Below are 15970 nucleotides of genomic sequence, written 5' to 3'. Positions count from 1 at the left end.
AGGTGGAGGGGCGGCGGAGGTGGGGGTGGGGGCTGTTCCTTCTGCCCCCGGGCCTTTGCTTTGTGGGAGGAGGGGTTCTGCAGGAAGGCTCCTAGGCTTTGGTGGGGGGTCTCCTTGGGTTTGGCTAAAAGTGGGGGGGGTGGGGGTGGAGGGAAGAAAGAGAAATGCCCAAAATGAGGAAGGGGAAGGGGAGGGAACCGTAGGCATGCAGGGTGTAAAAAAAAAGCCCCCCTCCTCCTTGGATCGGAGGCATTCGCACACAAGCCTTGCAAAAACTGCTGGCCAGAGGCCCCTGGGAGGGATCTGGGGGGGTTCAAAGCTCTCCCCTAACCTTGATTTAAACCCAGCGGGTCCAGAGGGAGCCCCAGAGGGAAGCCAGCAAGGCCAGACAGCGGAGAAGCATTTCTTGCACCCTTTTTTAAAAAGAAAAAGAAAAAGAAAAAGAAAAAAAAGTACGTGGGAATCTGAAATGGTTCCCAGGTTCCCTGTAAGATCCGGGCTTGTAGCCTTGTATGAAAGGACGGGTTGCTTTCTTGCCCCGAGGAGCCTCAAAGAGGTGGACAAGGAAACCGCCAACCCCCCAAAAAGGAATAAAATGATGAGGGGTCCTTGGTGCTCCCTGAGCTTCCTGGTTTCCTTGCAGACCCACACTAGAACTTAGAAGAGAATAGAGCTGGAAGGGACCTTGGAGATCATCTAGTCCAGCTCAAGCAAGAGACCCTATACCGTTTTCTTAGAGGTTCTTGGGTTGGGCTGTTTACTGTTGGCTCTTTTTGCAGTTTCTTGATTGGGATATTGTTGATCGGATGATGGTCTGATGTTAACCTTGAAATTAACATCGCTCGTTGCTAGCACTGATGATGTGACCTAGTTTGGGTCATGAAACGTCTGCAAGAAAGCAAGCACCGAGGAGCCCTCAGTTGCTCCTCCTCCTCCTCCTCCTCCTCCCTCCCTCCCTCCCTCCCTCCTGCAATCCCCACTCTCTTCTGGAACTGAAGGTGTTACCTAGTTCGTTAATGAAATGTCTGCCAGAAAACAACCAACTTCCACGAATATCTAGCATCCCACAAACCTTTTCTCCTCCTCCTCCTCCTCCTTTCCACAAATCTCACTCCCTTCTAGCACTGATGGTATTAACCTAGTTTGGGTCATGAAACGTCTGCAAGAAAAAAAAGCAAACTCGGAGAGCCCCGAGGACCCTGAGCTACAAATAATTCTCTTTTATCGGTAAAATTATTCGGTCGTGATTCATGTCCTACAGAACGGAAGATTTCTTTGCCAGATTTCTGCCTTCCGCAAGGCCCGAGGCTCTTCTGAAAGGATTTCCCTGCTTAGGAAATCCACTTTGCGTGTTGCTGCTTTGCAAAACCTTTGGGGCCCAGGGGCGAGTCCGTTCCCCAAGCGGCCTTCCTTTCATGGCTGCCCCCAGGGGGTCTGCAAGAGGGGACTCCAAAAAGTGAAGGTGGACTTTTTTGACCCTCTGTGGGCATACCTGGGAAGTCAGGATGCCTTCCCTTTTATATTTCTCCTTCCAGGTAGCCCTCGACTTACAACAGTTCTCACGTAGTGACCGTTCGAAGTGACAACGGCCCTGAAAAAAAACAGACATGACCACTTGTCACACTTAACGACCGTTTGCAGCATCCCTCAGGGTCACGTGATCAAAATTCAGAGGCTTGGCAACTGGCATGTACTTATGACGGTTGCAGCATCCCTGAGTCATACGATTCCCCCCCTTTTACGACCTTCTGACCTGCAAAAATCAAGAGGGAAGCCGGGTTCACTTAACAACCAGGTTACAAACTGAACAACGGCCAGTGATTCACGGAACAGCAGTGACAAGAAAAGTTGTAAAATGGGGCAAAGCTGGCTTAAATGTCTCACTTTGCAACTGAAAATTTGGGCTCAGTTCTGGTCCGTAAGTCAAAGACTACCTGTTCCACGCAATTGCAGTATGCACAGATCTCTGTTGATTGAAAAAAAATGAGAAGGAGAGGTAGTCTTTAACTTATAACGGTAATGGAGCCGGCCCATTACAGAAGGAAGTTGTGACTGCCGTAAAATGGGTCATCCACAGGGAGCTCTGGTCGTAAATCGAGGATTACCTGTAACTGACATACAAGTAACCATCTTTCTTCCTTTTTTCCCTCCAGGATCCTGATATTACCATTACGGACAATGTGCTCCATTTCAAAGGTAAACCAATTTCCCCTATTCATCATGGTGTGCTGAGACGGGGCGTGGCACAAAGGCAACACAGTCAGATAATCAATAGGAGTCCCTTTATTAGCTCCAACTTTGCCCCCAATGACCTGGTTACCTTCTGGGCTGGAGAAAAACTCTCCCAGGAACAGCCTTGGGCTGAAGAAAATCAAGTATAAAATGTAGTCAACAAAAACTGTAACTTGAAGTCCAATCAAGGCAAAATCAGGTAATTAGACCAGAAAAACAAGAGGAAGAACAATAGTAATTCAACACAGTTGGATGGATGCCAGGAAGGCAAATAACCAAAGTAAACACAAGATAAACTCACATTTGCTCCCAACAGCTTGCTGCATGCAATAACTCATTGGGATGTTGCATTTTAGAACAGGAGCTCACGTTCATCTAGGACTGTTATGTAAATGTTTTATTAGCTGTGGGGGAAAAAAGTGCCTTTGAGTTCATTTGCAAAACCTACGCTCCCGCATTTCGCAAAGCCTCTCGTGCCATCGGAGGAAGGCTTTTGAAGTAATTTGAAACCTGAAATGCCAGGGCAGAGGTCTCCAAACTTGGCAACTTTTGAGACTTGTGGACTTCAACTCCCAGAATTCCTCAGCCAGCTGGGGAATTCTGGGAGTGGAAGTCCAGAAGTCTCAAAAGTTGCCAAGTTTGGAGATCCCTGTGTTAGAGGGTCTCCTGCTTGACCAGATGGTTGGATTAGAATAGGGGTCTCCAACCTTGGCAACTTTAAGCCTTGGCGGACTTCCAACCCAGAATTCCCCAGCCAGCAACTTTAAGCTTTGGGACTTCCAACTCCCAGAATTCCCCAGCCAGCAACTTTAAGCCTTGGGACTTCCAACTCCCAGAATTCCAGCCAGCAACTTGAAGCCTTGGCGGACTTCCAACTCCCAGAATTCCCCAGCCAGCACCTTTAAGCCTTGGCGGACTTCCAACTCCCAGAATTCCCCAGCCAGCAACTTTAAGCCTTGGCGGACTTCAACTCCCAGAATTCCAGCCAGCAACTTGAAGCCTTGGACTTCCAACTCCCAGAATTCCCAGCCAGCACCTTTAAGCCTTGGCGGACTTCCAACTCCCAGAATTCCAGACTTCAACTCCCAGAATTCCAACTGGGGAATTCTGGGAATTGAAGTCCGCCAAGGCTTAAAGTTGCCAAGACTGGAGACCCCCTAGACTAGAAGGCCTGTAAGATCCTTTCCATTTCTATTCATATTGATTGTTTCTCTCTTGTGTCTATATTCATGCGAGGGCTCAAGCCTGAATGGTTAATGATTATTTCCCTAAACAATCTCAACATTTATGCTTATTTCTCCGAGTTTCTCCTTTTCTCGGTGCCTGCTGTTCTTCCACCCCTTTTTCCAGAGAAATGTGACATTTTGACATTGAATTTCCTTAGAAACTGCTAGTGCTTCATCAGAGAAGGATCCGGTTTGCTAGAGTTATACAATTGGTTTTTTTTTCTAGAATGGGTAAAAATAGGATGTGTATTTTTGGTTTTCTAGCTCACGGCCATGGAGCTAAAGGGGATAATATTTACACATTCCAAATTGAGTTCCTGGAACCAGTCAACCCTAAGGTAAGAGTTGATTACTTGCTGTCTAATAAAAAAATATATATCGGTGTGTTAAAAGGTTCCCAGGCTTTTATTTAGTTAAGAGCACAGTTAAATACATAGAGTAATGTATTACTCTATGTATTTAATCATAGAATAACAGAGTTGGAAGGGACCTTAGAGGTCATCTAGCCCAACCCTCTACTCGAGCAGGAGAGTCTATGCCATATATTAGCCTCTACCTAGGATCAAACTCATAGCCTCCTGATTGTGAGGCAAGAGCTCCACCTCTAGGCCACCAGAGCTGCATATAAATGCAAAATTAAATGTAAAATTAAATAAATCCAATCACTTGTCAACTGTACAGGTAGTCCTCGACTTACGACCACAAATGAGCCCAAAACTTCTGTTGTTAAGTGAGAAATCTGTTGAGTTTTGCTCCATTTTACAACTTTCCTTGCCACATTTGTTAAATGAACCACTGCAGTTGTTAAATCTCTCTATATAAAAACCAAAAGTCCACTCATGCATCATCAAAAAAATCTCCAGAACCATAAAGCCTACAAACTTGAAAGTTGGCCTCTTGGCTTCTTAGGTGTTCGCTAAGAAAGGGTTTTTCGAAATGACCATCAGAGCATTAGTATTTCCTATATTATTATTATTAACACGCTCTGATGCTAAGGAGCATTAGTACCAGAGCATTACTATTTCCTATATTATTATTAACACGCTCTGATGCTAAGGAGTTCAAGGTCGCAAAAGGGGATCACGAGATCATCTACTGGTGTCAGGGAACAGCCCACAATGTTTTGTGCTGTACTCACCACCTTCTGTAATGTCCTATCTGCGGCTGTCAAGCCAGCATAAATATGTGAGGACGCTTTCTATTGTGGACCAGTAAAAGGAGGCCATCAGTCATTGTTCCACTTTATTCTTTCACAAGACCCTGAGGAAATGGAGTCTCTGTTGGGCCTTTCTGGGTTGTGTTGATTTCCCAGGTTAGATAGTTCACACATTAAGAGTGGTTTCTTGGAGATCCCCAAAACCAGGGGTCTCCAAACTTGGCAACTTCAAGAGTTGTGGACTTCAACTCCCAGAATTCCCCAGACAGCATGGCTGGCTGAGGAATTCTGGAAGTTGAAGTCCACAAGTCCTAAAGTTTGCCAAGTTTGGAGACCCTTGCCCCAAAGCATCAAAGCAGGAAAACTCTACGCCAGCCTTTTGCCCCCTGACCTACACAAATACACCTTGTGTTAATCCTAAACAGGCTTGGCCTGTTGAGTGAATGAAATCCGTTTGGTTTTAACTCAGCAAGTTAAGCATTAGCAGGACAACAATGACGTATCGGCGCAGAGTGAACCCAGAATGAACGTTGACCTTGATTGGATGCGGTGTGCAAGATACAGGTCAGCTCAGCATTTCTCAACCTGAGCCACCTGAAGATGGGTGGGCTTCAACTCCCAGAATGCCTTTGCCAGCATGCATTCTGGGAGTTGAAGTCCACAAGTCTTAAAGTTGCCAAGGTTGGATACCCCTGATTTAAAGAGTAGCAACAACTACATTTATTCTTTCATAGCAGCTTTCCTGATGGGCTTGTAGGAGGGTAACATTTTCCGTCTCCCTTTTTAGAAAAAAAATGTATTTCTGCATTATTTGGGGATCCCAGAAAGATCTTGTGTTTTCTGAAATAGCAGAGGTCTCCAACCATGACCACTTTAAGACTTGTGGATTTCCAACTCTCAGAATTCTTCAGCCAGCATGACAGTATGAGGAATTCTGGGAGTTGAAATCCACACATCTTAAAGTTTGCCAAGTTGGATAGTTGAGGAATTCTGGCAGTTGAAATCCACGCATCTTAAAGTTTGCCAAGTTGGATAGTTGAGCAATACTGGGAATTGAAGTCCATACACCTTAAAGTTTGCCAAGTTGGATGGCTGAGGAATTCTGGGAGTTGAAATCTACCCATCTTAAAGCAGGGGTCTTCCAACTTGACAGCTTTAAGTCTTGTGGATGTCAACTCCCAGAATTCCTCCTCCAGTCATGTAAGCTCAGGAATTGTGGGAGTTGACGTCCACAAGTCTTAAACTTAAAGTTTGAAGACCCTTGTCTTAAAGTTTGCAAGGATGGGTGGCTGGAGAATTCTGGGAATTGAAGTCTACGCATCTTAAAGTTTTGCAAGGTTGGATAGTTGAGAAATTCTGGGCGCTGAAGTCCACACATCTTAAAGTGCCCAAGATTGAAAACCCCTGTGAAATAGAATGTCGCAGCAAGAGTCCTTATCAGACATCAGATCTCCTTTGCAAAGCCCAACTGGTTTTTCCAAGGATCTTGTGCCTGCAGAACTGGATCTAGGTTTTATTTCATGAGCTTTGGGTTTTTTGGGTTCAAGCCTGGTCAACACATAACAACCACAATTGCATTGGAAGGCATGATGAAATGTTGCAACAACCGCCCTGCAGATTGAATTAGCTCCCCTCAATTACTCAATCATTATTTGCACCCAGACTAGAAATTCTGGTCATTCCAGCCTCTCGTGAATGCGGCTTAGGGAAGTTTGCCCACTGTGTAAATCTGCAAATTGTAGGCAAGACTGTGCGGTCAGCAATAAGGGCAGGAGGCTCACAGTATACGTGGCGAGATTACCGTGTGTACAGAGGTGGAAAGATTTGACCCACCCACTACGCAGGGCGAAGGTGGCAGGCTTTGTTGCAATTAATAAATGGACTTTTGTAATTAGAAAAAAGGCAGCATCTACATTTATTGGGGACTGGAAGCCTTTTACGGGCTGTTTGCATGAAAACAACAAAAAATAAATAAATGAGTGATTTATGGTTTTGATGATCAGATAGGATGCAGAAAGAAGGGTAAGGTAATGTCTCTTTAGAGAGACAGAGAGATTAAAATACATTTATACTTATTACGGCTGTGAAGAATATCGACTTCTCTCTATCTTTTTTCTTTCCTGTTTTTCTTCAACTTTTTTTCTGGAATTTTTTGCTTTTTCTGTGATTCTTTCTCTTTTTTCTTTCTTTATATTACTTTGTACAGGTAGTCCTCAACTTACGACTGCAATTGAGCCCAAACTTTCTGCTGTTAAGTGAGCTATTCTATTCTGCATTCTGTTCTGTTCTGTTCTGTTCTATTCCCTATTTTCTACTCTGTTTTCTACTATCTCGATACCCGTGCTTTGCTACGAAACTATGTGGTCAGGCTTAGTTTTGGGGGACGAAAATAAGGAGAAAAAATTCTGCCTCTGCCTACCAGCATCCATCGGTATTCATCTGGCCAGCGTCCTGTCAGTGTGCGAGAGAGTTGAGGGCTGTTTGGAAAGTAAAACAGTATTTGCTCTGTGAGCAAGAAGGAGACAGCAAGGAACCTGGGCATGGCTTAGCTCAACTGTCCTGTACTAAAGCTGCTTGGTGCTGCTGTGAAACCGAAACTCCTCTCCTCTGCTTGTGTTTTGCACTTGGAACAGATTTCTTTTCAGGTGGGGAGGGGGAGCAGAACTCCTTAGCATCAGAGCGTGTGAATAATAACAATAATATAGGAAATACTCTAAATGCTCTGATGGTCATTTTGAAAAATCCTTTCTTAGTGAACACATAGAAGCCAAGAGGAACATACGTGGCAAATTTCAAGCTTGTAGGCTTTACAGTTATGGAGATTTTGTGATGATGTGTCAGTGGTATTTCACTTATATATCTATATATAGATTTCTATTCTATTCTATTCTATTCTATTCTATTCTATTCTATTCTATTCTATTCTATTCTCCACTCCACTGTACATTTCTATTTCTATTCTTCTAACTTCCTGGAGTGAAATTTAAGCATCCTGGGAAATACACGCCAATGATTGGCTCAATTGGAAGTAAACACAAAGCAAACCCAATTGTAATAAATAAAATGTACAAAATCCAAGGGAACATTAGGAAAAAGCTTGATGTTGTGCACTTTCAATGATTGTGCCACCTTTAACTGTGCAGTCACCAAACAGTTGCTTGTTGCTCCTTGGGTGTGTGGGTGTGTGGGTGTATACAACCCATCTGACACGGAATAATCTGGCTTCTGGAGAAGCTGTTTGTTTTCCTGACTTCACGAGGAACTAGCTTGATCCTGGGTAAAACCGGAATGCTTTATATATCTTGATTTGAAAGTTAATTCTGGATCGTGCAGCAGCCTTTCCTGAGCTAGTGTCTTCCCAGGGCCCATGTTCCCCAGCTAAAATGACTATGGCAACTGACAATCGCGTCTCAGGCAGGGGTAGTTAAGGAAGGCTGTTTCTAGAACAGGGGTGTCCATACTTGGCAACCTTAAGACCTGTGGACTTCAATTCCCAGAATTCTTCAGCCAGCCTGGTTAAATCCACAGGTTTTAAAATTTTCAAGGTTAAACACCTTGTTCTATCTAGAGAGTTCCTTGCAGTCAATAATATATCAGTTTCATGCTGGAGGCTAAAACATACAATGAACGGTTGCAGGAACTGGGCATGGCTAGTCCGGCGAAGAGAAGGACCACGATAATGTTGGAAATGAATCCAAATTACAAAAACTTGGCTCGGTGAAAATGCAGAGATTTTTATTTTGTTAAGCTGTTTGCAAAGAGTGGTAGGATCTCAGCAGACCCTCAACATGAAGTTTGAGCCAAGAACCACGCCTTAAGATTTCAACCCATTACATTTTATAGTTCTTCTATCCCAACTCCCCCTCCCCTCCCCCCATGCCCTTCCTACGTTGACCCAATGACTGAGCTAAGCTAATCCGAAACATCTTATGGAGACCACATCATCTGCTTCGATACCTCCCAATGACCTCCCATCACATCTTATCTTACTTGGCATTAAGGAGTGTCCCTTCGGCACGGCCTCTTTTCCAATGGGCTGAGAACAAAGAAATATCTATTCCTAACACCACACTTGTTACATATTCATGTTACACTCAGCACTTCTTCGTAGAACAACCATCTATGCAAAGTAGAAGTCTGGTAAACTTAAGCTGATGTTTTGCAAAACAAAATCTAACTTCAGTTGATTAAAGAAAGTTAGGGCAATGGTTTATCTCTTCTCCTATTGTCCTCCTAATTGTCGAGGAAAATATGGGTGGCATTGCTTGATACAGGTTGATGTAATTGGTTGCAGGTACATGTTTAACAATGAGTAAATGCATTAGAAAATATATTTACAGAAGGATTACATCAAGATAGCAATTGTCTATAGAGCAACTATCTTCTTAATGCTCTACTATATTATTCTATTCACCTACATTTTATTTTTGACTTTTCTTATTTCTAACAATAACAAATATTGAAATATTTGAGGGGCTGCCACAGAGAGGAGGAAGGGGTCATTCTATTTTCCAAAGTACCCAAAGGCCAGACAAGGAATAATGGATGGAAACGGAACAAGGAGAGATTCAACCTGGAAATAAAGAGAAACTTTCTGACAGAACAATCAACCAGTGGAACAGAAGTTGCCTTCAGAAGTTGTGGGAGCTTCATCACTGGGGACCTTTGAGAAGAGAGTGGACTGCCATATGTCAGAAATGGTGTAAGGTCTCCTGCTTAGGTGGTGGTGATGGGGGGTTGGACTAGATGATCTACAAGGTATCTTCCAAGGTCACTCGTGTCGGGCGCCTGTGGCGGCCAGAAGCGGTCTGCCAGCGAAAAACAGGCTCCTGAGCACCGTTTTCTCTAGCAGAGACACCACGGGCCGGTCCTTTGCTGTCTGCATCCTGGGGGTCTTGAGTTTGACACGCCTGGATTAGATGGATTTGTGGTTATAGAAATGGCCAATTTTTATTTATTCATTCATTCATACATTTATTTATTTATTTAGTTAGTTAGTTAGTTAGTTAGTTAGTAAATTAATTATGTCAATTGCTTACAAGATAATAGGTATAAGTAAAAACATAGTTAGGAATACATGGATACATATAAGAAAAAAAAATAAAAGAAACAATAGGCCAGGGATGGTAGGCACATTGGTGCGCTTATGCACGCCCCTTACAGATCTCTGGGGAATGGGGTGAGGTCCATAGTAGACAGTCTAAGGTTAAAGTTTTTGGGGTTCAGGGAAGAAACCACAGAGTCAGGTAGAGGATTCCAGACATTGACCACTCGGTTGCTGAAGTCGTATTTCCTGAAATCAAGTTTGGTGCGATGAACCTTGAGTTTGTATCTATTGTGTGCTCTTGTGTTGTTATGGTTGAAGCTGAAATATTCATTGATAGGTAGGACATTGCAATGTATGATTTTATGTACTATACTTAGATCGGACTGAAGGCGGCGTAGTACTAGGTTTTCTAGGTCTAGAATTTCAAGACTGGTGGCATAAGGTATTCTGCAACGAGGAGAGGAGAGGAGAACTCTTCTTGTGAAATATTTCTGGACTTTCTCAACTGTGTTAATATCAGATACGTAATGTGGGTTCCAGACCAACGAGCTGTATTCGAGTATTGGTCTAGCAAATGTTTTGTATGCTCTAGTTATTAGTGTGATATTACCAGAGAAAAAACTATTATTATGAAAAAGTAAAAAAGTTGAGGGTAGTTGTAAATGCCTCTCTTTTTTTTTTCTAACATGCATTGTCACCCGAAGCCCCTTTTCCTTAAATGGCTGTCTGCTTTCTCCCCCCCACTCCTGCTCTTTTAGCCGGTGTATAAAGTGACGCAGAGGCAGCTGAACATCACAGTGAAGAAGGAGGAGAACCACTGGTGGGAGAGACTGACCAAGCAGGAGAAGCGTCCGCTGTTTCTCGCTCCGGATTTTGACCGATGGCTGGACGAATCGGATGCTGAGATGGAACTGAAGGCCAAGGTGAGGACAGGTGGCCAACATGGCTTTTGGTAAGCAGGTCGGGAAGAGAGGACTTCTCCGGTGGACATTAAGCAAAGAATTGTTCAGCCCAGAACCCACCTGTCCGATCTGCTCCAACCTATCCCATCAAGAGGCCGTAATTCCCGTGCTGTAATCAGCATTCTGCAGGTAGTCCTCTACTTACCACTGTAATGAAGCCTATCCGTTACATTCGTAAGTCATGACGCTAATAAATGGGCAGTTCTGGGAGTTGAAGTCCACCAATCTTAAAAGTGGGCACCATTCTTAAAAGTCTTCCTTAAGTGTGGTATTTTCCCAGGTGTAAAAAATGCTTTGGACTCTTAAATCTTGAAATTGAAAAACGGCGCAACCAGTGGTGGGATGCTGCCGGTTTGGAGCGGTTCACGCGAACCGGTAGTTCCAACGATCAGTTGGCCCTGCCCTTTATTTCCTGCTTGGGGTTGGCAGTTCGGCGGTTCGAATCCCTAGCGCTGCGTAACGGAGTGAGAGCCCGTTCCTTGTCCCAGCTTCTGCCAACTTAGCAGTTTGAAAGCAAATAAAAAATGCAAGTAGAAAAATAGGGGCCCCTTTGGTGGGAAGGTAACAGTGTTCCATGCGCCTTCAGCATTGAGTCATGCCGGCCACATGACCACGGAGATGTATTTGGACAGCGCTGGCTCTTCAGCTTTGTACCGGAGATGAGCACCTCCCGCTAGAGCTGACTAGCACGTATGTGCGAAGGGAACCTTTACTTTTACCTATTAGCTCATCTCAATTGCGTGGCACAGCTGATCCCCCCTGCCCCTGCCGTCCTAGTTACCGTTACTGATTTGGAAGGTAAGCAGCTTAGCTGCTAAATGCTCCATTTTCAGCGCTGTACGCAAGCACCTTATACACGTGCAGGAGCGTCCCAGGACTTGATGCCACTATCATATATAACATCAAGAATTTGCCCCAGGTAGCTCTTCACTGGCATCTGAAGAACCCAACCCTTAAAAAGTAGCATGACAAAAAGAAACCTGACTCTTTCAAAAATCAACCAATCTTGTGCAATAGCCAGGTTCTTGTGTAAAGCTGTGGTAAAATGTCATAATTCTGAAATCGCTTGGCATGTTAGTCCTCCGTTGAGATCATGCCAGATCACCCAAATCTTGCAAGAATCATGCCTTCTTTTTTTAAAAAAAAAATTTTTTTGGCTGACATCCAGGAGAGCTTGTGGGCTTGGAAAACAAAAATCGTTGAAGTCTTGTTCTCACCTTGTACTTCAATCCTTGGCATTTGGAAAGAAAACAGGCCTGTCAGCAGTTCAGGGCCACATGCCAGCTTTCTGTTTAAATTGAGCAAAAGTTATTTTTTCTCTCTCTCTCTCTCTTTCCGAGGTACAGAAGTACAGATAGTCCTCGACCTATGACCACAATTGAGCCAACAGTTGCTGTTGCTAAGTGAAATGTTTTGTCAGGGCTCCAAGAAATCCACCCCCATTCAAATCATAAGTCTCTAGCCGCACCTCTCAGAGTTAAAAAAAATATGATTTATTTAGGAATGGCCACGTTGGTAATTAGCTGGGTGCAGCCGACACTAAAATATATCATTCATTTCATCCTTGACCCTGGTCTTCCTCCACCCCCTGGATGTATATTCTCCAATGAGACACATCCATAGCCAAGAATCATCAATCATGCTCTCCAGTAATAATCTTGCGCGCCAACATCTTCGGCTGCCAAGGCGATTATCTGAAGCATTTAAGGAATGCACTGCTTTCCCTCATTGCCCTTCTGCTGTCAACTAAAAAGACCAAAGGGGTATTTTTTTAGTTGACACGTTTAACTGAGTTTCGCCTCATTTTATGACCTTGCCTGCCGCAGTTGTTAAGTCACTCACTGCAATTGTTAAATTAGTAACACGGTTGTTAAGTGAATCTGGCTTCCCCGTGGACTTTTTCAGAAGGTCACAAGAGGTGATCAGATGACCCCGGGAACACTGTCGCTATCATAAATAGGTGTCTGAATTTTGATCACATGACCAAGGAGAGGCTGCAACGGTCGTAAACGTGAAAACAGTTATAAATTCCCTTTTTAATGCTGCCCTGACCTTCAGTGGTCACTAAGCAAACAATTGTAAGTTGAGGGCTTCCTGTATGTCTTCAAGAAGGATTCTTCCATGTGTTTTTAAATCAACTGTCTCCAAGTTCTACAGCTTTATGTACCACACAAATGGAGCAGCACACCATGAAAGAGGACCTGACCTGGGGTGCTCCCATTGCAGCCCTGGTCAAAAGGACCCAGCAGAGATTCTACTACCTGAGACTTCTCGGAAAACAACAACTGAATGAGAAACTGCTGGTGACCTTCTACCGCTGCACCATAGAGAGTATCTTAACTTACTGCACCTCTGTATGGTTTGCCAATTGCACCGTGGCAGATAGGACAACACTCCAGAGGGTGAACATCATTGGCCAGAGGATCATGGGTTGGCCTCTCCCCTCTTTGGAAGAGCTTTATACCTCCCGGTGCCTTAAGAAAGTTCAAAACATCCTCAAAGATCCATCTCATCCTGGGCCTCCCCTTTTTTTGAACTATTACCATCTGGCAGACGGTACAGGATAATAAAAACAAGGACAAATAGGCTGAAAAACAGCTTCTATCCCAGGGCAGGAGCTCTTTTGAATTCTGCTGTATAGCGCAGTGTTGGTGTGGTGTCGAGGGTTTCCGGTTCAATGTGTGAAGGGTGAAGCATGTGTGTTTGTGTTTATTTTCATGGTCATAATGTACACTGAAGATGGCATTTAATTTCATTGTACGAGGTGCAATGACAATAAAGTAAACTAAGCTAAAAGCACCTTTTAGGGTCCCCCTAGAAAGTGGATCGTGCCTTGTGCTGGATTTGGTAAGGCAGGCAGATGAAATCATGCGTCACGTTGCACTTTTCCTGCCGTAAGGCTTTCTGAGTTGTGTGCCCCAATCCATTTGGCGTCCCAAAGAGCAGCTAGTTATTTACAAATAATGTATCAACCGCAGGACCGGATCCCTTCTGGAGGGAACGTGCCAGTTTTCATGCTCCCTTTCTCTCTCTCTCTCTTTCTAACGTCTAGGAAGAAGAGCGGATAAACAAAATGAGCGCAAAGAACCGAATCCCCAAAGATCGTAAGTGGCTCCCCCTTCGCAGTTGGCCATCCAAAGAACGCCTGCCCTTCGTCCCTTGCTAACTTGGTTCTTCTGTGACCCCTTGCAGCCTTCCGACACTTGAAGAGAGGTTATCTGTTCATGTACAACCTCGTGCAGTTCCTGGGCTTTTCATGGATCTTCGTGAACATGACTGTCCGGCTGTTCATGCTCGGGAAAGGCAAGTGGCACATGCTTTGGTTCTCTTCCTGCTCTCTCCGTGCCCAAGAGACTAGAGGGGACTGAAGGGAGAGGTGATTTGTATGGGCCGTGGCTAGATCTGCTCCCGGCCGCGTGTTCCAGCCTCCGTAGTTGAGTCCTTCTGGGAAAGCCGTAACTCGTTGTTTTTTCCTGAACGCCGTCACTCTGCTAAACAAATAATTCCCTCAACACTGTCCAACTATTTAAAAAGCCTGCACTACTATTACTGTTAATCTTCTCATCGCTCCTTATCACCCATCCCCTCCCACTTGTGACTGTATGACTGCAACTTTGTCACTTGTGTCCTTACGATTTATAGTGACTGTTTCCTAGTATGATTTGATTGCTTCTTGTACCCCATGACTATCATTAAGTGTTGTACCTGATGATTCTTGACTCTTGACAAATGTATTTCTTTTTCTTTTATGTACACTGAGAGCATTTGCACCAAGACAAATTCCTTGTGTGTCCAATCACACTTGGGCAATAAAGAATTCTATGCTATGCTATGCTATGCTATGCTATGCTATGCCATTCTATTCTACACATGGATAATTCTATGCTATTCTATTCTATTCTATTCTATTCTATTCTATTCTATTCTATTCTATTCTATTCTATTCTATTCTATTCTATTCTATTCCATTCCATTCCATTCCATTCCATTCCATTCCACTCCACTCCACTCCACTCCACTCCACTCCACTCTACTCTACTCTACTGAAAGAGGAGTGGGTTTTAAGCAAAGAATTCTAGGTTTACTCAAAGGTGCTTTTTTCAGGAGGCAACTGGACTTTCTTGTTTTGTCTTTTGAAGACGTTTCGCTTTTCATCCAAGAAGCTTCTTCCGCTCTGACTGGATGGTGGGGAATGGAAGGATTTATATTCCTTGCAGACAGCTGGTCATTGGCATCCTTTTTAGAGAGTCGTTGAGGCCCCTTGGAGGTTCACCTGTGTCCTCAGGGTCACCTGAGTAGTGCAAATGGATGTGGAGCCTTCTTGGCTGCAGGATGTTTTCTGCCCTGGGTCCTTTCCCTGTTGAATGCAGGCTGTTGGGGACGAGTCTGTGGTTGTCTCCATCGTAGACTGAAGCGCACATGGTTCCTACAGCCTGCCATTTTTTTTTCCTGGAAATCGGTTCATACTCCTGCACCATTCGAAGAGTGTTCATCCCAAAGTGCATAGCTAAAAGTCTATGGAGATGAGGTCGTGGGGCTGCGATGACTAATAGGTTACTCGAGAATCATTTCAACAATGTTCACAAAGTTTTGCTTTAAACTGTCAGTTAGGCATAAACGAAGTTCCTGCATCCGTGGCTGTTCAACGCTCCATTCCAAATATCGATGGAGACTCTCTGTCATGCAGGTCAGGGTTGTCCCCAAAGTGCTTTTTTAGGAGGCAACTGGACTTTCTTGTTTTTTCTTCTTTGAAGATATTTCGCTTCTCCTCCAAGAAGTTTCTTCCGCTCTGACTGGATGATGGGGAATGGAAGGATTTATATTCCTTGCAGACAGCTGGTCATTTGCATCCTTTTGGAGCCACGATGGCGAACCTATGGCACGTGTGCCGGAAATGGGGAATTGCGTGTGCCTTGCATTATGGGTGCAGGCACACATGCGTGCGTGCACGTTTGGCATGCAATGATGAAAAGGTTGTCACAGTTTTAGAGGGTCGTTGAAGCACTTGGAGGTTTGTCTGTGTCCTCAGGTTCACCTCAGTGGTGCAAATGGTAGTCCTGTAGTCTGCAATTGTTTCCTCTGGGAATCCATTTCCAATCCCACACCATTCAAAGTGTCCCAAATCGTGTAGTTAAAAGTCTGTAGAAGTTCTCAGTCATGACCTGGATGACTGAGAATCTCAACTCTGGGGCTAATTCCTAGCAGTTCCACTTCTTAATATAATACCTTGGATGGTGGGCAGGGGTGGGATTCTTCCAGTTCGCACCTATTCGCTAGAACCGGTTGTTAACATTCTAAGCAGTTTGGAGAACCGGTTGTTAGAAGAAATTACAGGGCTAATCCTGTA

General features: G+C 44.2%; 1 protein-coding gene across 1 annotated transcript in view; it reads left to right on the top strand.

Annotated features, from left to right (window-relative positions):
- Positions 1 to 15970, top strand: part of HACD3 (3-hydroxyacyl-CoA dehydratase 3) — a 29134-nt gene that overhangs the window by 626 nt on the left and 12538 nt on the right. The window contains exons 2-6 of the mRNA XM_087941877.1: positions 2154 to 2196; positions 3723 to 3796; positions 10420 to 10584; positions 13676 to 13727; positions 13816 to 13926. Coding sequence (XP_087798003.1) covers positions 2154 to 2196; positions 3723 to 3796; positions 10420 to 10584; positions 13676 to 13727; positions 13816 to 13926 — 445 coding nt within the window. The remainder of the gene's footprint in view (positions 1 to 2153; positions 2197 to 3722; positions 3797 to 10419; positions 10585 to 13675; positions 13728 to 13815; positions 13927 to 15970) is intronic.

The sequence above is a fragment of the Pseudonaja textilis genome, chromosome 13 (assembly GCF_049901715.1).
Source record: "Pseudonaja textilis isolate UNSWEBS1 chromosome 13, rPseTex1.2, whole genome shotgun sequence".
Classification (NCBI taxonomy): domain Eukaryota; kingdom Metazoa; phylum Chordata; class Lepidosauria; order Squamata; family Elapidae; genus Pseudonaja; species Pseudonaja textilis.
The sequence above is the reverse complement of the archived record's forward strand: the minus strand, read 5'-3'. Positions and strand labels throughout refer to the sequence as shown.